The 23,457-nt window shown below is 39.8% G+C and overlaps 1 protein-coding gene across 4 annotated transcripts in view; it reads right to left on the reverse strand.

Moving 5' to 3' along the window:
* LOC131572791 (basic helix-loop-helix ARNT-like protein 2) overlaps window positions 1-20,839 on the reverse strand; it is a 32,045-nt gene extending 11,206 nt beyond the window's left edge. For 2 of the 4 annotated variants that reach the window (XR_009276050.1, XM_058826150.1), the window contains exons 1-9: window positions 20,673-20,830; window positions 12,529-12,676; window positions 11,253-11,294; window positions 8,464-8,502; window positions 5,860-6,017; window positions 4,122-4,201; window positions 3,064-3,156; window positions 1,056-1,173; window positions 111-254 (exon numbers count right to left, since the gene is read on the reverse strand). Coding sequence is in view for 3 of the 4 variants with exons in the window: in XM_058826150.1 (XP_058682133.1) it covers window positions 111-254; window positions 1,056-1,173; window positions 3,064-3,156; window positions 4,122-4,201; window positions 5,860-6,017; window positions 8,464-8,502; window positions 11,253-11,294; window positions 12,529-12,676; window positions 20,673-20,763 (913 nt within the window). In the remaining variant the exon portion in view is untranslated. Of the gene's footprint in view, window positions 1-110; window positions 255-1,055; window positions 1,174-3,063; window positions 3,157-4,121; window positions 4,202-5,859; window positions 6,018-8,463; window positions 8,503-11,252; window positions 11,295-12,528; window positions 12,677-20,672 lie in introns of all 4 variants that reach the window. The other 2 variants (XM_058826152.1, XM_058826151.1) reach the window with 2 other exon arrangements.
* Window positions 20,840-23,457: the final 2,618 nt, after the last annotated feature.

Here is a 23,457-nt window from a genome sequence, read left to right on the forward strand (position 1 = left end):
CTCTACAGCTACTTGGTGAGATCAGTAGGAACTAGAAAGTCATTAGTGACTCAGAATTTAAATAAGTTTCAAGAGAGAAAGCCCCCACTTCATCTCCACTCTCTGAATACCTTTCTTCTTTGGGTTGGGCAAACACTCCTTCTCCTCTTTGACTGTGGTCCTGCTACACTTTATCCGACAGAAGAAGGAACGTCGAGCACCAGAGTTCAGCCGAGCTGGTCCAGCTTGGAAATCTGTGTGTACTTGCAAGCCAGCTTACAAAGATTTAGTAAAGTAGTTAAAAATACCCAAAACCAAGCAATAAAACTTCAGAAAACAAGATGTTTTCTGCATTTACCTCCCAGAACATTGTCCTTATTGTTTATCTGCCTAAATTTTGTCCTTACAATTAAAAAAAGTCTAATAGTTTAAATAGGGCAAAGAAAATATGATTGACACAGATTCCAAAATTAGAAAGAACTACTAAACTATTTTTAAACCCTTCTTGATATTCGTAATAGAATAATGGATGCTTTATAAACTTTCACCTTGCATTTGGTACAAGAAAGAACTGCAAAAGCCAGCTATAAAATAGGCATTAGCTGCACAGTACACAATGCTTTCGTTATTAGAAACAACTGTAAACTAAAGAAGGTTTGGTTACATTGGGATCGACACTTAGCATTTTCAGAGGAGACAGTGATTCTTGATATTGAAGTATTTTATCCCATGTTCGACTACATCAGGTCTTTTGTATTGACAAGATCTAGCAAATACAAGAAAAAAAAGTAGTATGCTGGTAGGAAGAATGTCAGACCACATCTTGGTAAATGTTTAACAGTGATTTCAGTAATTTAACAGAATTTCAGTACTTCTTATGTTCTAAAATCAAGGGTTTTTTGGGCTAGCTTTTCAACTCTAAATGCATTTTAAGCAGCAGATACGCATTCAAATGTTTGTTTCATAGAAATACCTCAGGTTTGTTCATCCATACAAACACCTGAATACATCCTGACTAATAATTAGATTTATCAACATCTCCTGAAAAAATCTGAATATGTCCAGCTCTGACTTACTTTTGCCATCTACGAGCTTCTCCCTAGGCGAGACGTCTGATGAAGAAAGTTGTTCCTTAACTTTTGCAACATCTTTTGGATGTAAGTAATCAAATAAACTTTGTCCAATTAAACTGGCCTATTAAAAAAAAGAAAAACCAACAAAACCCAAAACATGAGGACCATACCATTTTGGAACAGGACCTCACACATTATTTATCTCAGGAAAACAGTTGTCCACACCACTAAAAAAAAGTCAGTACCACATTACTCCAAACATTAATGTTTTGTTTTACATCTCATTTGTCATTGTTTAATATAATTTTTATTTAAAAACATAGTTTGTTACTTCCATTTGAAAAACAGCAGATTTAACAGGAGATTAAACAAGTTCTGTACAACCAAATGCTTTTATGTAAATAATGCAATTCTTGGTCTTAGCCAAAGAAGGTTATGCACAAAGTACCTCCACTCTCAGATTATTGGGGAAGGAGAATGAAGTATTCAACTATCTCATGACTCTGAGCTCCAATTTGGTTGGACAAAGTGGCACCACTGAGCCAGGAGCAGGCTGGAAGCAGGGCTCAGCTCACCACAGAACTCCTTAGCAGAGGGTGTTCACAGGGATGTCTCCAGCTGGGATGCCTTCTACCTGCTCACTCTGTTCATCCCAAGTAACCGACCTGCTGCACCACTTTCTTTTGGAACAGGAAAGAGTTCTCATAGAAGTGGGCCGGTTTGGGTTTTCCACTGCTTACCTTCAGCACAGCAGCCAAATCAAAGAGTAGAAAGGAGTTGTGTTGACAAGCTCTGCTCTAGACTCAAACTCATGATAAACACTCAGTCTCCTGCCTTCTCCCAGTCTCCATTTAATCCCAATGCAATGGGAAAATGCTGAGTGCTGCTGAGATAACCTAACAGCAACATTGCCAAAATATACAGATGTAACAAACCAGATCAAGCTGGAGCATGCGTTTCAGAACCTAGAACAACTCCCAAATAAGCTAATAAATCCATGGGTTTTATTAAAGTCAGTCATGTCCTTTGAATCTCTTTCTCTGGAATAGAGGAGACTTAAGGGTATGGAAGTAGGTATGTCTAGCATGAGTGACTCCAGAAAGGCACTTTTAGTTCTTGAATAAAATCAATGCGGAAGTTAAAAAAAAACAAAACAACAACAAAAAAAACACAACAAAAAAAAAAGCTCTGCTTTATGTTTATTCCCCTAGGATGAATCATTTCACTTTAATTTAAAAAGATAGTTTTGCACTTAAAAAAAAAAAAAAAAAAAGAGATAAAAATAAATCTATGAAAGAATCCAGATTGGTTATCTGTACATTTATAAAGAAAATGAAGATCACACAAATGGTTTCAAAAGTAGACAGATGGCAGCACTAACTATTTTAGCCTCTGTTTGTGAAACAGAAGTCATTGACACAAGAAAAAATTATTATCTCTTGATTACTTGTGGTAATTGCCCATCATATTAAACACCAGCTAATGGAAGGTACTTCTATTTTTCCAATTTCCCTTATTCTACAGGCAAAGCTGGCTCCCATTCAGTTTCTTTCAGGTTAAGGGTACACACTCGGATACTTATTGGGGATGATGTGTTACGTAGTGCATCCAAGCATAAAGGCATCACCAAGGAAAGCTTTAATTAACTTCCACTGCTGAACTGCCCATTTTTCTTTGCCTAAAAAAAAAACCCACAATCACTTCACTATGTGAAAGAAAATTTCTTGCACACAGAAATTAGGACATCTTCAAATTATCCCTTCCTCTCAGACTGGCAGTTTTCTTAAGGATAATCAGCTGAAATCAGGTGCTGTTCCTCAGGTTGGGAATACTGATGTACTTGCATATACTTTCTTACAGGATAATCAGCTTTACTCTGAGTAAGGTTAAATCAAAGAACTTCCAAGAAATTATACACAAGGACTGGTTTCATGTAATATAGAATAAAATACAAAAGTTTTAAAATTCCTAAAAAAATGCAAGATAAAAGCAAACAAGAAACGATAACTACCTGATCATAATTAAGTATTTTGCAAACTGATTCAGAGACAAACAGAATTTTTCCTCTGTTGCATCCAACCACAAACAGGAATCCATCTGCAGCCTGAAATTAAAATAAGCAATGAATATTAATGACTACAAGGAAGCACACTTTTAAACCTGATTTTTTAAATTAAATACAAGAAAGCTGGAGAGGGACAAGAGGAAATGGCTTCACACTGACAGAGAGTGGGTTTAAATTGGATATTAGGAAGAAATTCCTCCTGTGAGGGTGCTGAGGCCCTGCCACAGGTTGCCCAAAGAAGTTGTGGCTGCTCCATCTGTGGAAGTTTCCAAGGTCAGGCTGGATGGGGCTCTCAGCAACCTGGTGAGAGGTTTGCTCAGAGGAAGGTGTCCCTGCCCATGGCAGGGGGTGGAATGAGATGAACTTTGAGGTCCCTTCCAACTCAGGCCATTCTGTGATTCTATAAAAAAAGCAATTAAGATTGCAAGGACCAAATGAGGCCTTCAACCATACACAGCTAAAGTTTCTTAAAACACATCTTTGGCAAAAGTCCAGCTACAAAACAGCTTCTTTTGGGAGCTTCATTTACAGAGCTTGGCAAAGCATTACTGCAGCAAAGGGGAAAAAAACCCACAAACCTAGCTGTGAATGAGGTGTGTGGGTTTATGAAGAAGAGTGCAAACAAGAGGGAAGATTTTATTCCAGGTATTTTTTGCACCTTTTTCAAAGTACATCTTTAAAAGTGTACATGAAGGAGAGCCAACAACTATGAGGATGTTCCTGCATAATTGGCAGCAGTCCCTGCAGTTGCATGAAGATTTTAAGAATGGATGTATTAAACAGGCAGACTGTACACAGATTATTGTCCCTTCCAGGGCTGCTGCCTGCCATACTCCCAAACCATCTCTGCACACCTTCATGAAAGCCCGAATAGTGAACAGAGTTTAGAAATCAGTACAAGAAGACAGTTGCCTGAAGGGAAATATGGGAGAAAAAGCACTGTCCAACTAAAAACTCGAGCTTTAACAAGGACATGATTTATCTGAGAGTTTCCTCCCACTTACCCTAAGGATTAACTGTCGCAGTTCATCATCCTTCAAAAATGAAGGTTTATACCGGACTTCTGAGTAGGAGCTACTGGAACCTGGAAAATGGATGATCCACAGAGATCATGTCAAAAGTTACATTTTAAAATCACTTTTAGTGGAGTTATACTTGTTATGTCTTTCAGAATTTTTCTCTATGACCCCAAGAGCTGAATTAAAAAAAATAATTCAAGGTTCTAGAAATTCTAAAAATGAAATTAAAACAAATCTCAAACATACACTGGTAATGAAAACAGACACATAACCAGTTTTTTTCTTCCCTTTATTAATACAAACCAAGGAAACTTCTGTTCAGATATCATTATTGTACTGCTAGAGAAATGGTATTATGAGAACTGAATTTTCTAGAAACATTTCATAAGTATATTTCAGACCTCTTAACTAAATTTTCTTTGCTGAAATGGATTAATTCCAGTATTATCAATTATATTTTGGCATTAATAATGTCTCATTAATACTGTAAAGCCAGCAATAAAAAAACCAGACTATTGTAGTTAAATCATATGTCTCACTAAATATAGTGAGAATGACTCACTGCATGTACTGTTCTAGCACCCATGGCAGGACCTCTATAAAATAATCTTTGTCCATTACACTTTTATCCGTTAAACTTCTATATTTATTTTTTTGTTACATTTTTTGTAACAGTTGAACATTTCAGCCAATTTCATCATTCACTCTAACTCCACATAGTATCTTGTATTCTCTTAAACCTTCTGTTTTGAGGTAAATACAACTGTGCTGGGTGAAGTCTAGCTTCCGCATCCTGTTGTTAAAATACAAATGGCTTGAGCTGAAGATTTTTTGTTTGAACTACAAGTGCAGTTACTGCCCTGCTGGTTTGTCATTTTATTTCTCTGTGCAAAACTCTCAGTCTGCTTGGGCCTTTAGAAAACCCTCAAAACCCTTTACACCTGAGCCATTCCATGATTCCATTACTGTCAGCGTAGCAACATAATTAATCTTCTACACTTCTTTGACCCAAAACTAACTGGGTTCTCATTAGACCTGCTTATTCATAATCAGTGGGTTTTGCAACGCAGAGTGTCTTTGATCTTTGCTTAGAGTTGAACAAATTATTATTCTGAAACAGTGGTGCCCAAACTCCCCAAATATTGTGTGCAACTGAGACTCTGCAACCTGAATTTGGATAGTTTTTTTGGGGGTGGGGGTGTGGGAGAATCCCAAAACCTAGCAATAGCAAAAGGACAGCAAAGAATATTTCCTGAGTTGATCCCCACACTAAACCATTCCCTAAGATCCATGATTAGCTTTGCTCACTGACTGAGGCTATCAGAAGTTTCTGTTTCTTGCTACTCCCTAACACGTGAGAGTTTTTATGATTTTAATGTAATGAAAATAATTTTGTTGAAGTATGTTCTGTCTTGCAACTTTCCTTTTGACTCCTGTACTTTCTAAAAAGTATCAAGGAGTGATCCAAGAGCAAGGCATGCCCTGAGCAGACAGAAAATATGGGACACTGAAGGGTGGCTTTTTTTCTGCTATACTAAGCAAAAATTTAGAATTAAGTTCTGACAGCTACAGACACGTACATTTAAATGAGGAGCAGACTTGGAACTAAATACAGTAAGGAAATATAAAATAAAATACTCTTGATTTATTTAAAATCCAGGAAAATACACACTATAGCTCCTACTAGAATAAGGATTTACAGGATGATGTTCCCTAAACTCACCTTTTAAAGACTTCAGGTGCTGCACAGCCATCCGTAGCACTGTGAGTTTGTCTAGCTTTCGGGCCATGGGATTGCACTGTGGTATCATGGCAGACAATTCCTCTATCAAATTATTCATTTTGTCTCTTCTTCTTTTTTCTGTTTGACTGTGAGCCTCTCTAAGAAGAAAAATGATTTTTAAAGAGTGATGTAGAACACATGATTTTCTCCAAAATATTCAATTCCATTTTGGGAATGGAACTGTCACCAGTACTACTGCACTGAAACAGTTTTCATATGCTACTTGTATTGGACAATTGAACTGGATTCACTTCAACAAAGATGAAATGATCCAAGTAACGATGTGAAATACTGAGAAGAGATATCTCAAGCAACAATTTGATTATATTTAGCAGGAACAAGAGGTTATGAAGACTTATAAGAGTTAAACCCTTCTTGTGACCTTCTTGCCATGCAAATGATGACCTGGACACCTCAGTGTATCCCAGAGAACTCGTGATGTCATTGGGAATCAAAGAAAGACATTCCTGCTCCCACCTCTGACTGTCCTGTGTAAGATGGGGTGTTCATTCTGCTGCCTTTTAAAAAAACCCACAGCAATAAACATTACTTTTCCACACACTTCTAAGAGATGGAATGGAAATGGGAAGAAAAAGCTGTGCCTTGTGTAAATTACCAGAATTATTTCAGAAAGCTTCCCCTTTCCTGAAAGGCTGTCTCAGGTTTCATCTCCTGGTAAGCCTGTCAAGAACTCAGTCACAGAAAGAGCTTCTCTTCTCAGACAGTTTTCATCAGAAAACTCCTTCTAGGGCACATGACTGCACATCACAAGTGCATTTATAGCTCAGGTCACCTTTTCTTTACTTCTTTCTAGAGCACTATGTCAGCTTTTCAGCCCATCCCCTCCCCTCTTACATCCTCTAGCAGATCAAGGATAGTTTCTCTCACTCTCTTCCTCCCTTCCCAGAAGACAAACCAGCCACTCAATTATAACCCAAATGATTTTTCTTTCTGATTGAGGCCAGACACAGTAGTATAGTTATGCAAAACGAGGAATAAGTTTTCGTTAATTGATCTCCAAAACTTTCTTGTAGGCATAGTGCAACAGTATATTCTGCAATAGCAGAAGCTATTAAAGGTAATAAAGTTAACTACACCTGGCCTATTGAGAAAGAACAAAGTACACTTTTGAAGATCTACCTGATGATTATTTTAATTTTTTTCTTTTCAATAAATGCCCTCATCTAATGCCCTCAACTAATTCTGGGTCATTCTGCCAAGCACTTTTCTTTCTTGAAAGCCTTTTTTTAGAATTAAGTTTTTGAGTTATGCTCAGATCTATGGGTTCACTCAACTCCTCCTTTATGTCAGGCAGGAACAACCAAGTAGTATCCTGGTATGCTCCTTGAACTGTGAACCTCAGGAAGATACAAGTATTCCAGGAAAGGGAACAACCTTCCACATCTCTGAGAGTAAATAAGGAGTTATAAAAAACTGAACAGGTGGGTGCAGAAATTCAGGGGATGACTGGATGATTGAAAAAGCCTTCTGTTGCTTGCCCCAGCCACAAAGGTGAAGGGAGAAAAAGCAGGTTCCATGATAAGCTTCAGACAATACTGCAAAGAGATAACTGATAAGCAAACCTCCAGAGACCTTTGTACTGATTCTTTACCCCTCCAACTAATGCACCAAAAAGTAAGGGAAAAAAGTTAACAGTACCACATAAAAGCCATTAAAGCAATGTACAACAATCTTATAGAGCAATCTGGGATACTCTGTGAAGAAAAGATAATTTTGAAGTGAAACTGTAAATATATCTTGGAACATTTTAGTTTCTTTAATTTTGTTTCAATTACAGGAACACTTCATAATTACTAGCTAGCATACTATATAAATAATACTTCTGACAGCATGCTGAGTGGATTATATATTTCTAGTTTGACATCTCTGCTCACGGGAAAAGTGAGAGACTTATTTTTAAATCGACTTTACAGCACAGCTCTGGTTTTACTATGTGGCTTGTCTGTAGTTTAAAATATTTGTTTGGCTGAACTGTGGTCACACAACATTTCAAATCTTGCAAGTGCTCTAGGTGAATTTCAGTTTATATGAGTTCAAAGTTCAATGGTGAAACTTGAATAATTCCCCATATACAAGCTTGTTCTAGAAAAAGAAATCTTTGTTGTGCTTTAGCCAAATCCACTTCCATGTGGAATAAATTCTAAATACCTCCAGAAGCAGACAAATCTGGAAAAAACAGTTCTCAAATTCATACAGATGAAGGATCAGCTCCTTATACATGACTTGGGTGTACTGCATTTAATTCTCACCTTAAAAACTTCAACCATATGTTTTTGCTAAACCATCTGAGATATCCTGCAGTAACTTTCATCAAAATTATTAGCAAATAAAACCCTTAAAGAGGCTTTAAAAATTACTATACATTTAGCAGGGAAAAGGAAAAGCTTTGATAGTTTTTGATAGTTTGATAGTAGCAGGGAAAAATATTTGATAGTTTTAATGAATATTACCCACAAACTCATATTTTACTATTGTGAATCTCAGTATTCACAAACAAAATGTATTGCTATTGAAAATTAGTACCTGAAATCTTTTACTTTAACATGTTCTTCATCTTCACTCCTAGAAAAAAAAAAAAAAATACAGGGTTTTACATTACATATTTAATACTAGGCACTTCTTTCCTCCCACAAATTCCAGAAAATGCTACAAATTAACTGTGGCTCCGGCAAAAGCAAACCCACAAAATCTCTAAATCATAACTGACCTAGCAAGTGATGCATAACAGAAAGAGACCAGAGCACAACTGGCAATATTCACAGTTGTGTGAACATATTAAAGGGAGATTTCATAATTATGGGGCCTTTTTCATTCTGGAGACAACAACATTATTGGAACATTCAAATAATTTAAGACTAGACTTTATTTTATTTTTTTGTTTCAAATTTTATATGAGATTATCTATTTATGTTTTTATTTCTAGTTATCTTATTGTCAAATTATAAAATAAGCTATCCTAGTTTATAATTTAATAAAAACCAAAAAACTTAAGCAATGACTGGGAAGTCATAAAGTAATAAAACTGTAAATGAAACACAGTCATAAGTGTCTGCAGCACAATAAACACTCCGCAACAGGAAACTATAAAGGATGATTCAAACAAGGGCAACAAGCTTTTCTTTCCCTATGGCACTGCACTGTTCCCCACTCTTTGGGAAGAATTTATGGCCTTGGTACCATGAGGATCAAGAGGAAAGGACAAGCAGGCAGCAGCTGTCTCCCATAAGTAAACAGAAGCAGGAGGATCCTTGGAGCTTGAGGAAAGGTGCCAAAAGCTGCTGCTACCTGTAACTCAGCACTGACCCCAGTGAGGATCCAGAAGCCAAATTAAAAATGCAGAATCTGGTATTTCACTGGACCCCAGCAATCTTCTAGACAGTCTGATAAACCCAGACACAGGAGAAGGTTTGACTCACAATACTCCAAGACTTTCATTCATTGAAATTGGTTCCAATTTAGATGAGTTAGCAATAACTAATATTTTCCTTCCATTTTAAAAGAAACTTACCAGAAATATCCATATACTGTGAATTCCAATTGAATTTACATTCTCTGACCATAACAGAAGAGGTAAGGAGGAGCCAGACCAGCTGCAATGCAGCATGTGCCCTATTATTTAACTTACTTTCTCCCTCAGGAGCCCCACTTAGGGAAAAAATCTAGCACAAATTTGCTGCTCAAGCAATCCGTCCCAGCCTTCAAGGGATTTTTATAGCCTCTGTCCTAACAGCTGTGGTGTTGCTGATATGAATAGCTAAATTAAAACTACCTTGACTACAAGAACAGAGGGTGGAATTCCACTTTGTGGCTATCATGTGGGTATATTTAATTGGTACGAGAAAGGACAGAATGGGTATTAATCAGAAAAAATAAATACCAGCTTTTCTCTACTTTCTCCATTGATTTATTAAATATACTTCCCCATTTTTTCTAAAATGGAAGCAAATGTTTTAAAGGCAGAAAAGGAGGTTTTTTTGTCATACTTTCCATCATGAGCATCATGGAAAAAAATTCACGATGAAACAACCAATTCAACCCCAAAGAAAGACTTTTACACCACCCTTTAAGCTATGCACCAAAGAGTGACTTCCCTGCAGAAAGGGACCTGGAGGTGCTGGATGCAGTAGGCCCAGTTTAAGGCAGTCAGAGGGCAAACCACATCCTGGGCTCATCAAACACCAGATGGGCAAAGAGGTGATTATCCTGCTGTCCTCAGAGCCGGTGTGTCTTCACTTGAATATTGTGTGCACTTCTGGGCCCCAAAATGTGAGAAGATGTTTGGTGAAGATGGGAAGGTCCCTGAATGAATTCAGAGGAAGGCAACAGAGCTGATGAAAGGAATAGAAGGAATGTCCTGTGGAGAGTGGCCAAGAACTCCTGGTTTGTCTAGTTTGCAGAAAAGGAGGCTGAGGCCACCTCCTTGCTCTCTGGAGCTTCCTGAGGAGGGGAAGAGAGAGGTGCTGAGCTCTTCTCCCAGATATCCAAGGATAGGACACAAGGAAATGGTTCAGAGCTGTGCAGGGAAGGTCTAGACTGGACATTAGGAAGCATTTCTGTACCAAGAAGGTAGGGAAACACTGGAACAGGCTTCCTAGAGAGGCGGTCAATGCCCCAGGGCTGTCAGTGTTTAAGAGACATTTGGGCAATGCCCTTTACAACATGCCTTAACCTTTGATCAGCCCTGAAGTGCTCAGGCAGTTGGGCTGGATGGTCATCGTAGGTCCCTTCCAAGTGAAACAGCCTATTCTATAAAAACACTGCATGGCTCCCGACAAACAAGTATTACCCAAGTAAGGTATCCAGATACAGAAAAAGAAAATGCAACAAAGTAATCATGTAACCCTCCTGGCACATCTATTCCACAAAGGGTTTGCTATGCTGCACAGCCATCTTGTAACAGCATTACTTTAACACAGTTATTACAGCTCTAATTTAAAAAGCACTTTAAAAGGTTAAAACAACCAAACAAAAATGTTTACATTCACCAGTCCTGGAAGACTATGACAGCTTTCCTCCACCTCCCTAAGTCTTCTTATTGAACTTGTACTTTTCACTCCTTCCCATTCTAAACTTCAACACTAACAAGTTTGGTAGAGCTGGAAGCAGAGCATCATCTTAGAAAGAACTATCAGGAACCCTTAACATTGGATGGAACTGTTCCTTAGCTGGATGTTGATCCCCTTGTGCTGTACACACACCTGCCCTGGGATGAAGCACTCCTCAAGGAACCGCACAGCTCATTCATCCAAACAGCAAAGTGTGACAAGTTCACAGAACTCAAAACAGAAATGGATTCATTCATAAAAAAGTACCTTTTCTGAAGATCACCATCAACTTCAACTGCAGAAACATCCCTGTGGAAACAGGTCATAAAGTAAGCAAAATGGAGTTTGAAGCACAATTAGATGACTTGATAGACTCAAAAAGAAAAGTCACAGAAAAATTTGAATGGTAACTCCACTTGATTGGTTCTCTTCAGCAAGATTATTAGTCTTAGAACTTAGTTACTACTTCTTATATGCCAGTACTTTTTAAATTAATTTTTCAACTTGGGCATTAATTTTTTTATCAGAGAGATCAAAACTTCAGGGAAACATTACTGAGGAACCAACACTTTTACTGAACAGATAAAAATCAACAAGTGATACTGAAAAAGAATGGAGACACTTTTTTTTTCCCCAGAAACTAACACATTGCTGGAGTTTTCAGATATTCACGTGATACACTTGATCATGACCCCCAAGTTGACAATTACATCAACACCCAAAGTACAGCAATGCTCTGTAGATTAATGGACTACATATGGAAGACACAGTGATTAAAGGAATTGCTTTAATAATCACAAATACATGTAAATCTCTTATTCCCCACCTTTTAAAGCATGGATTTTCCACACTAGTTTGGGGATACTTGTAGTGCCTTGTGTCCCTTACTTCTGATTTACACAGCTTTGAACAGTTCACTTTTTTAGTTAAATGGTATCTGTTTGGCAGTTACAGAACAGGGCAAAACAGTTGACAGTGTCACCTCAGCAGTCAAGTATGACCCACTTAAGAAGACTGAGCACTAGGACTGACAAGAGGACAGTCCCCATTTTTAGGTCACAGGTCTGTTTCCACATCTAAGGAGATGGCTGCTCTGGTCACTGAAGCAGCAGTTCCAGATCAAAAAACTTAACTACTCATCTTGTTTCATGCTTGAAGGTAAAATTCTAGTATGTTCCTGGGAGACTTCAAGCAACTTAAGAATTTGCTTTTACTAGTAGGCAAAGACTGAGAAAAAAACCCTTAAATTAGGATTGAAATTTCAGTATTAGAGACACATTATCTAGACACTTCAGGCCAGGAAAAGGCATTACAGGATCCTACATATATCCCTTAGATGTAAAGATTATTTTTTCTATTTTTAATAATTGGAGACTGTCAAAGAATACATTTGGAAGACATTGTAAATATAACGGTAATAAACAAAGGAAAGAGGATTAGAAAGGTGGAAGGAAAAGAGGAAGGAAAGACAATGACCACACTGCATAAATATCAGATGAATGCCTCAGATTTAGGTTGACACAGAGAGATTTGATTCACTTACTGGTTATCAGAATCACTTCCCTTGCGTTTCCTTGGAATGTCAGGCACAGCAGCATTGAAAGACGTGGCGGTGGCAGGTTTAGTGACTGGATTCATGAGGCTGGGCACTCCACAGGGAATGCAGGGGCTCCCATCCACGGAGAATTTATCTGTCAGTGAGAATAAAGGCTCAGTGTCCAGCAAGAGCTTCATCACTGTGCATCCATTCTCATCCTCATTGTGACAAAAAGTTGTCTGTGTGTAGCTTCTGTGTCTCTGACACAAAAAACCAAGGCTGCACTGCTTGCAAGGTTGCAAAGCCAAGTCCAGCACAGAGTGCACCACCCTCCCACAGTGCTGCAATGATCTCACCAAGCCAATCAACACACCAAGGCAATATGAACCAGCTCTCCTCTCACACAACTTTTGTGCTTAAATCCCCCAGCACCTCAGACATCCTGCTGCAAAAATCACCAGCTGTGCCATTTGTCAGCAGATCAAAACACTGTGGCTCAAACTAAATAAACATTAAAAATATATTGTGAACTATGAATTTTAATCAAGTGGGATATCCAAAAAATGGAAGTTTGCTATCATCATATTCCTGACATAAAATCCACAATTTACAGAGAACATCTGTCATAGAAGTTGGAAGAGTCTCAAAAACTTGTCAAGTTCCCTTCACAATTCTCCTCTTAAGGAAAATCGTTGTTTCTGGGAAGGACAGAAGAGAAGTCACAAGCCAAAGGAATCCTAGCAACCTACTGGGAAAGGAGAACAGTCTCAAGGAACATAAGCACTATTACACTGTTTTTCTGCCTCAACACAGCTATCACAAAGAATCACCCAGCTGATGTTTAGGCAAAGAGCCAGAATTAACTCTGTTTCAGCAAATGCAGGAACTCCTTTAGGCTCCATGTGCCAATGGGGACAGATGAGAGATTAAGAGATGTCATTTAAGGGAGCAAAAACCAAGAGAAGTACTCTGAAAATCCAGCAAGAAGAAAAACTGGATGCTTTCCTGTGAGCTTTCTCTCTTTTTTTTTAGCATCTGTGCTGTTTGCAAAAATGTAGAAATGTGTAAAACAAGGATACCAATGGTATTTTTATCCCTCTTAAATGTAAACAGATTCACAACAGAAAAATGACCTTCTAGGTTTTCATTTGGTGTTGGAATACACCTCTAGAGAGTTAAATGAAAATAGGCTAATACTCCAACAACAGCTTGCCTGGTCTTCCACTAATCCTCCCTCTATCAAATCAGACAACACAAAGTCAGCCCCTGCTTTATTTTAGAAAGCTCTTTAACTCACACGGGAAGTTTCAAAAAAAGAGGTGGAAACAAAGAATCAGCAAATACTTGACAAGTAAGTGACAACCACTGGACATCTGCAACAGCAAAAAAATATAGTTATTTCAAATACACATCACATTCAAATTAGGGATGTTAAAAATATATTAAAAGAAACTACACATTAAATACTATAAGTATTTATATAGGACAGTGGTAGATGTCTGAAATATTTTTATGATGAGTCTCCCTAAAATTGTTTTATATTTGTTATTAACACTATTCCAAAACAAACAAAAAATGCTGACTGATCCAAAGAAACTGTTTATATAAAAGGAGCAGTTTTAATTCGTCCAGGTGACAGCATCCTATAATTCCTGATTAAGCTATTGAAGTATAATCAGTCTTGATGAATATTCATAAAAGAGTACTTACTAAACAGCAACCTACATGGTTTCAAGACCAGAATGCCTTCAGCCCAACTGATCCTTTCGTCCTGGAACAAAGCAGGACAGCACAGACCCACTGACCTAAATACTGCTCTGCACACAGATGGCCAGCCTGCTTTCCAAACACTTCCCTTTAAAGGAACAAAATCCAAGGCCTCTTTTACAGGTCTTCCAATTTATCTTCAATATTATTAAACAGCTATGTTTTTCCCCTCACACACAAGAAACAAATTCTGGATACTGTACTTATCTATTCTTCCTTTACTAACAACACCCATTTTCGTTATTCTTAACTGAGAAAACAAAATATGCTTGGATTACCAGTAACAGGGACCTATTAAGAACTTCTACACTGCAATTATAAAATGAAATATTTAACACTATCCCTGGGACAAACTAAATGCCAGTCCGATGGGTGGCTGATCTTGGACAAGAATATAAGGTTAAGAATCTGTACTGATCCCTGACATACTCAGCATGCAGCTTTATAATCTTTATATATATATATATATTTTTTTTTTTTTCTTAAAAAATCCATGAACCAAACCCAAACCCCCATCAACAATGCAAAAGAAAACAAACAGAGAAATAAATTTAAAGCTTCAGAACAACCAAGCATGATATAACAGTGATTATGTGGAGTTTAATAGAAGAGAGAACATCTTTTTAATACCTATCACTCACTGAGCAAGAAGTGGGCAGAAACAGCTCCTAAAGCCAAGGCAGCTTCGAGAAGTCAGGAAGGGTGATGGAAAATAATCTCTGAGGGCTCCATAACAGCCATCATTATGATACTGGGTGATTCCAGGGTGCTCACTCTCTCCCTGGAGAGTGTCCCAGTCTTGTGTAGGCTGTGATGGAAGATTTCTTTCACTCTCTGGCTACACCACTTTGGGAGACCTGGCAAAAGGATTTAACAGGTACAGATAATGTACCCCAATAACCAGGGTGGGCTTCTATGATTGGAAAAAGTTGTATTTTTAACTGTCATTTGAGCGTCTGGCTGAATCTCCTATACTTGCATTTTCTGTGACTATTTTCATACCACTGACATCAAAACAAACACCTCTAAACATACATGAAGCAAAATGAAATAATTCCCAATTTCATAGCACACTTGCTTCATGAAAAATAATATCCAGAAAGACACATCTTCATTACAAATTGATGTTTCCTTAAAACCGAAATCTAAATAGTAAATTCTAAAACTACTAGAAACAGTTTAAGTCAACTAGAGATGTTTTGTTTTACCACCTTAAAGGCTTAACTTACTTAACCTAGTCTGGTTTGCAAGCCAAATAAAATTCCAGCTGAGAAATGACATTTTTATTACTGTTCATTCCATTGCTAATGCCCTGGAATACTGATAACCAGATTTTAATGGCAAGTGAACAGTTCCTCAAATACATCTCTATTATAATCTATGTCTGTCTCTCAGCATTAAGCCTATATGCTTATCTATATTAAAAATCAAAAATATTTTAAAAGCGTATTATGCACACTGGGACATATGAAAATAATGAGAATAATACAGGAACTCCTCCACAGGAATCATTCCCTCTGTGAATAAGCAAAGACCACCCAAAGAGCACAAATACATATGCAAAATAGCTCTTTCCCAGTAAGTGTATCAGAAATGAAAAAACTACTAGTCCCACACTTATTTTAGTGTATTTCATAATCGGGCAAACAAAATATTGAAGGGATGGTCATCAATATATATTTCTCATAACAAGAGCATCCCCTATTCCTGTGTTTTTCTACATGGAAAAGAAACACTAATTAGAGCCCCCAAGGGGCTGGCAAAGAAGAGAACAACTGCAAAGGAGCTGCAGGAAACAGCTGTTTTGGGGGGAGATATAAAGACAAACAAAATCAGCCATATTCCTGTATCAGCAAAGTTTCTGTGTCAATCCCATGTAATGCATCAAGAAACAAGGCTTGGGGAGACTCCACATATTTCTAATTACTGACAATAGTATTTTCTAATCCCATGCCACATTCCTGAGCTGTTTTCTCCACCAACAGTTTTAAGGTTTTCAATTCTTAAGCAAACACAAGCTTTTAGAAAAGGTTTATGTCCAAACTCCACCAGCCATAAAAAGGGAGATTCATCGGAACCAATAATGATGTCCACATCTGAAGTAGCCATTCTGGTCCCTCCTGGAGGGAGGAAGACATTTCTAGGGTGATTCATCTCTCCCCAGAATAGATTCCTACATTTGGCTAGATGAAATAAAACAGTTCTAGGGTGATTCATCTCAATCTAAAATAGATTCCTACAGTTGGCTAGATGAGATACAGCCCAAGAGTGCCTATCCCTAGTCAGTAATTACACAGGGACCAAAGAAACCGCCTCAGACTTGGACATCTAAAGATAAGTGAGATGAAATCCACCCCAAGTACAGAAATATCAAACAATTCTTAAAACATAACAGCCACAGACAGCACCTGTTTACATCACATGCAACAAGTTCAAGCCCAAGACAGGCTTTCCAAATTATTGGCCTAATTATGCACTACCTCAAGACCACTCACCCCCAGCAAGGTTAGCTTTTCTCTCTATGTTTGCAGGATACATATTAGCACTCCAAAAATCATCAGGAAGATAAAAGTCATGTAGCATTAATTAACTAATTAATTAAAAGGGCTGTCAGTCAGCTCTCATTTAGCCAGTTTAAAAAAGAGCATCCAAATTCAGCTACCAAGATATTACAGCAAAATGGGCTTGAAATAAAATGTCATTGAAGAAGTACATTTATAAAGCTTATGGTGACACTTTCCATAGTCTGGGAATAAGTGAGACTTGGAGAAATGTGGCAGCTCTGCAGCTAACTAAATTAATAATGTGTTAACACTGGCACAACCTTTCCAAAAATAAGGAACTTTTAATCCAGCTTCCTATTTTGAAATACTTTCAAAGAAAAGGAGAAGAAAGACGCTGCTTTGAATTCAGATTTCTAAGATCACAGATACCACAGACTTCTAAAAATGTGTATTTTCCAAAGGTATGTACTTGGTATGCACAAACCCCTACAGCTAGGAATTTGAGCTTTGCCAAGTTTGAAGACCTCCAAATTCTGGTAGAAGCGAGCATGAAGTGGTACCTGAGGGTTGTGCAGCCCAGCCAGAGCAGTTCCTTTTAGATTGTAAAGTTCTGTCACAATCAACATGTTTTTTTGTGTGGTTTTTTTTTATGTTTTGTTTTGGTTTTTTGTATTTGTTTTTAGGATGTGAGATGGAGCAGCTCTGCTGGGAAGAAAGGCTGAGGGAATTGGGATTGTTCAGCCTGGGGAAGAGAAGGCTTTGGGGTGACCTCATTGTGGCCTTGCAGTGCCTGAAGGGAAGGCACAGGAAAGATGGAGACTCTTGACAAGGGCCTGGAGTGACAGGACAAGAGGGAATGGCTTCACACTGACAGTGGCAAATAACTCCATGCCATATAAATTGTTTTATTTTACTGTGGAGTTACCTTTCTAAAACTTTAGTTTATTTTAATGAATTCTTGCTGCAGATATTCATTAGAGACTGTGAAAGCGACACACACAGCCTACACACATAAGTAGTGCATGAGAAAGAAAGTTACAGGTGCTGTGATATCAGTTTAAGGTCCTGCACATCTGAACACCTATAAAACAAAGAACCATATTTTCTACACATAGCTGAGAGTTGTACTAAATATTTTTCTGAATTTATTTAGTTTAAACCTTTAAAATAGGCAATGGAAAAGCATCTTCAAACTACTTACAGCAAGTCTGGCATCAAGATCATCACCTACAGTACCTCTTATTGAAAACTGGGACAACAATCTTTGGAATGAAATCCTGAAAATAGTAGAAATGTATGAACTAAAGCAGCTTATTCTTTCCCTAATTTTTATAAGTATGTGTAATACAGGAGCAAGATGCTTTCATTACTGAATTCTCTGTATTTTATGAACAACACTATCCAGAGAATAAACTCTTCTATGTTAAGAACATTGGATTTGGTTTTAATCTCACAAAATGAAAAAAGGAAAAATTAAAACACTCTGAATTACGGACATTTAAATCAAATAATATCACAGGCAAGTGATTACTCTCTGCTTCTATTTTTACTTATTTTCATCACCTGGAAGACAAGCAGTCAAGAATCACAACTTACCAGTTAAATACACATTTGCTTAATAGATTTCAAACACCAAATATTTGGCCAAAGCTATTAGTGTATTAAAAAGTAAAATAAGGAAGGAACCAGTTAATGAAAAGATCCTCCCCAAGGCCTGGAAAGGGTACCCTGCTTTCCTAGGCACTTCCATGTTCACACCAGGTAGAAAGCACTGATAGGAATCGGGAGTCTCATATATCATAGCTCACTTCTGAAAAAAAAAATAAAACAAACAACAAAAAACAAACCACAAATCCTCTCCAATTATATATTCCTGGAGGAATGGTGGACAGTTGTTTTCTTGTAAGTTTTGGAATCATATGATTGCAAAATGCTGACTCCTATCAAGTCAGCTGCAGAACTTCCATTGTTTTAGCTGGCCATGCAATCCAAACAGGGAATTTTCAACAGTTCCCAATGATTTGCTTCCAAAATCACCCACCAAATTATTTCTTCTTACAATGAATTTGATTCTTGGATGTGAACTGTCCAGTTTAGAGTTTGTTTTTCATAATGTGCAAATGTACCAACAATGAGGTGTACACTCAAGTTAAAAAAAAAAAACCAAAAAAAACCCTCCAAAACATTAGGGAGGTTAAGTTTAACGTGACCCTATCCCACTAACAATTAAGATACTTTTGTCTTAAAAACAAAGAAATACAAAACTTGTTTCTTTAAAATCCACTAAAAGAACAGGTATAAACATAGGCAGCAGAAGAAAGCAGGGATGGGGTTTTAACTCACAATAAAACATAAAACCTATGGTTCATTGATTTCCCAAATGTACTTGTAAATGGAAATGCCTGTGTGTTTGGAGGTTTCTTCATTTTGATGATTTTCTCTCCTTTCAGCATATGCATGATACAGAAACAATAAATTTTAAGTTTTAAGCAGAGTTTAGCAGACTGCAAAAACACTACTAAAAAAAAAAATCACAAACAATACTTTGTTTTCAAACACTACGTTATTTACCACAAAATTTTACAACAGTGTTTAAACAATCAAGCAGCACAGACATAAACATGTCAGGGATTTGAGACAACCAGGATCCCCACATACATTAAAATACATATAACACAAGAGACATTTAGAAAACAACTACTAAACCTAGAAGAATTGGTGCTAACTACACAGAACTGCAGCGATGGCTCAGGAGGGATTGGGTCATTCCTGTTTCCCCACAGCCCGTGCAAAACACTCCCATCTCCTCAGAGAGAGGAAGCACCCTACTCATTTCCAAACAGGAACACAAGCAGCTGTTGGTTTACAACCAGCCCTGATTTATTACCAAAAACTTATGATTAAAAACAAGGAAAGATCAAACTTTGGTCGCCATACAAGCTTGGGCAGGAACATGCAAGCACACACACATATACACACAGAGAAAAGCCAGAATCACTATACCTTAAATACTAAATGATGTTTACCTTCCAAAAAAAAAAAAATAAAAATTCTACTAGAGTTTCAGGAAGGCAAGGCTACGTGTGTACCAGAAACAGTGAACCACAACTGTAACAGCTTTAACTGCTAAGTTTAAAAAACAAACAAAGAAACAGAGCTTTTTAGTGCACATAGCATCAGTACGATGACATATCTGTCACAGCAGTACAGCACACAGTGACCATTACACAGGCGATGCCAAGAGGACGGTGCCAGGCTCTTTTCTCTGCTACCCGGTGACAGGACAAGGAGCAATGGACAAACTAAACACAAGAAGTTCCACCTCAGTGAGAGGAAGAACTTCTGCACACTGAGGGTGGCAGAGCCCTAGAACAGCTGCCCAGGGAGGGCCTGGAGTCTCTGTCTCTGGGGCCATTCCAAACCCACCTGGACACGCTCCTGTGTCACCTGCTCCAGGTGACCCCGCCTTGGCATGGGGAGGGGGGGAGACTGGAGCATCTCCAGAGATCTTTTCCAAGCCCATTCCGTGATCCTGAGTTTCCGTGTGGGCGCTCCAGGTATCTCCACTGAACTCCACTGAGCGGGAGCAGCGAGCGAGTAGCGCCCAGAGGGAATTAGACATAAACCCGAGCGGCCCCGGAGCGGCCCCGGGCTCAGGACCAGCCCCGAGCGCCCTCACGGAAAGACGACACTGCCCCAGGGGCACCAGCCCCACAACAACACCCGCCCGTGCCACATCACCGAGGCGGGCGGACAGACAGACAGGGACAGACAGAGAGACACAAACAGACAGGCAGACACACCCCACGCACGGCACCCGCCATCGCCCCCCACGCACGGAGCAACGCGCGAGAGGGGAGAGGGAGACAGGGCACCCACCGCCCGCTCCTGGGGCGGACCCGCTCCCACCTTCCGCCGCCCGCCGCTCCTCCTCGGCGCCCTCGGCGCTTCCCGCTCCTGCTTCGGCCATGGCGGGCGGCCCCGTGCCCCGCTCCACAGCGCCCCCGGCACCGCCGGCATGCAGGGGGTGAGCTGAGGTGAGCAGAGGAGGAGCCGCCGGCGCCGGGGAGGGAGCTCGGGCTGCACCCCCTCAGCGCCCCCGCCCCGCCGCGTTCCCGCCCCGCCTCTCGCGAGATGTGCGGCCATGGCGGCGCCGCCCGGGCCCCTCATGGAGCCCCTCACGGAACCCCTCCAGAGCGGGCTCGGTCCCCGGCGTGCCGCCACCCGACAGCTTCGATTATAAGTGCAGCCAACGCCAAGTACTCGAGAGACACACCGATGGCTTATTTCAGAGCTGCCCAAGCTTGGGTGCTCTGTGGTAGTACCGCAAATCAAAGCACTACCAGCGGACTTTTCATGCCATTATTTATACACGGAAATTCAGAGTAAGTTTCCAAGCACAGCACCTCTTTTAGGATTGTTTAGGATTTTCCATTTAAGTTTCCCATGCAGCTGACTTCTACGCATGTCTTCACCTAGGCAGGGTCTTTTTGACACGTAGACCTGGAGTATTTTGGCAAGTTGGCAATGTATATACAAACATACATCTGATATGTATCTGTATCTGTATGGTACATCAGACAACACTGATTTACTACATCCTTAAAATATGTTAGCTCCAGGATGTCCTTGAGTAAGGGATGCTGGCAGATGCCCCTTGCAGTGGTTAGATCTCCATACTTGCTGGTTAGGTTTGGAAATACAAAATGATCTTAGATGAAAGAGTGTCCTGACATCTTAATCTTAATCTTAACATATTCCCCATTCGGCAGCACTCGGGCCCCTACCCTGCCCGCATCCCCAGGCTGGGCAGGGCTGATGTTCCTTTCTCTGGGTGCTGTACAGAGGATGCTTCATCTGAGGGAGCATCAGGATCTTGGAGCAGTTTTGGTTGGCAAAAGCCTCTCTGAGTGGTCAGAGAGAAGTCACATCTACCAGTGCAAAGTAGCAAAAAGTAGGGGTACCTTTCACAAGTGTATCGAATTGTGTTAGCAGACTTGTAGCTGGGTTTTGGCCGTACCAGGAATGCACTTCTCGAGTGAACCTGCCTGTCATGGTGCTCTGGTTCACACACTGGAGTGTTGGTGTGAGTGAGGTGTGTTCCTTTTGTACAAAGACTTCAAGGTGCACCTGTAAAAGATTGGTGTGTTCCAATTCCATTTCCCACTGGAGCCAGTCAGAAATGAAACCTCTGCAATGCTTATGGACCTCAGTAGTGCCTCTTCCACATGACAGAGCCTCTCTTGCTGTCCTGCCCTGTGCTGGCACAGCCTGTGCCCGCTCAGTTCCACTTGCTGTGACAGAAGAGGCTTTTGTTCAAGCACACAAATCCTGACATGGGCCATCCCCATGAGCTGCACAGCTGCTGCTTCTCTCTGTTGGGGAAACACAATATAAGAAAAATCTAAAGCTCTCAGAGAATGTCCAAAGTAGGGTTATGGAGATGATGGTGAAGGGCCTGGAGGTGAAGCCACACAAGGAGCAGCTGAGGGCACTTGGTCTGTTCATCTGGGGAAGAGCAGACTGAGGTCAGAGCTCACAGCAGATCTGCAGCTTCCTCACGAGGGGAAGAGGAGGGACAGGCCCTGAACCCTGCTCTGTGTGACCAGGGACAGGACATGAGGGAATGGCCCTGAATTGTGTCAGGGGAGGGTTAGGGTGGGTATCACAAAAAGGTTCTTTCCCCAGAGGGTGCTGGGGCACTGAACAGGGTCCCCAGGGAATGGTCACAGCCCCAAGGCTGCCAGAGCTCTGGGAGTGTTTGGACAATGCTCCCAGTCTGTGCAGGGCCAAGAATTGGGCTTCAGTGATCCTTCCAACTCAGAATACCCCGTGATTCTATAAACTTGGGTATGAGGGAACCTAAAGTACAGCTGGTATTTCTCACCAGTGAGGTCAGAGCTACAGGGTTGGTGGCGTGTGGAGAAAGCTCCTTCTGCAAGTGTTCTCCCACTGTTCTGGTGGCTTTCCCCTGTCTGTTATTAGTAATGGGGATGTGGAGCTGGGAAGAGTAGATGTAATATTTTGCAGAGGATATTATGTTCTTTCATCATCAGTTCTAGTAGTCAGTATCTAAGTTGTTAAAATTTATGTCTTTAGAGCTGCAGACAAGGAATCAGTTTTTTCAGATCTGGAAGAAGAACTCCCAACTATAATGTTGAGGATAGTTTCTCAGATGAAATCCTGAACTCCATTTGTGACCTCTTTTATAATTGGAAGCTCCCAACACATTTCCCATCTGATGTGGAAGCTCCTTGTCTGTGTGGGAGTGGGCAGCTCAGCATCTTGCCCATGGCAGAGCGCAGGGATTAGAGCACGTGGAAGGAGTGGGTGCATGGCTCTGACAGAATATTCCAGAGAATAGGCCAGGGAATCATTGTTCCCAGCTGGAGATGCTGTTGAAGAAATCCAGCTGGAGATGCTGTTGAAGAAATCCCATGGTGCTTCTGTGACAGTCTCAATGTACACTTATTCATAAGGTACTTTTTTCCCCTTGGAAATATGACTTTTCATTTTAAAACTTTATGTTCTATGTAATCCCACTGTTACTACTGCAATTATATATATATATATATATTTTTTATATATGTATGTATATCTCCATCATTCTGGGTTCAGTTGGCCTTGCAGAGTTTGCATTGAACAGAAGGAATTAAAAACACTT

The sequence above is a fragment of the Poecile atricapillus genome, chromosome Z, assembly GCF_030490865.1.
Source record: "Poecile atricapillus isolate bPoeAtr1 chromosome Z, bPoeAtr1.hap1, whole genome shotgun sequence".
In the NCBI taxonomy this organism is placed as follows: Eukaryota; Metazoa; Chordata; class Aves; order Passeriformes; family Paridae; genus Poecile; species Poecile atricapillus.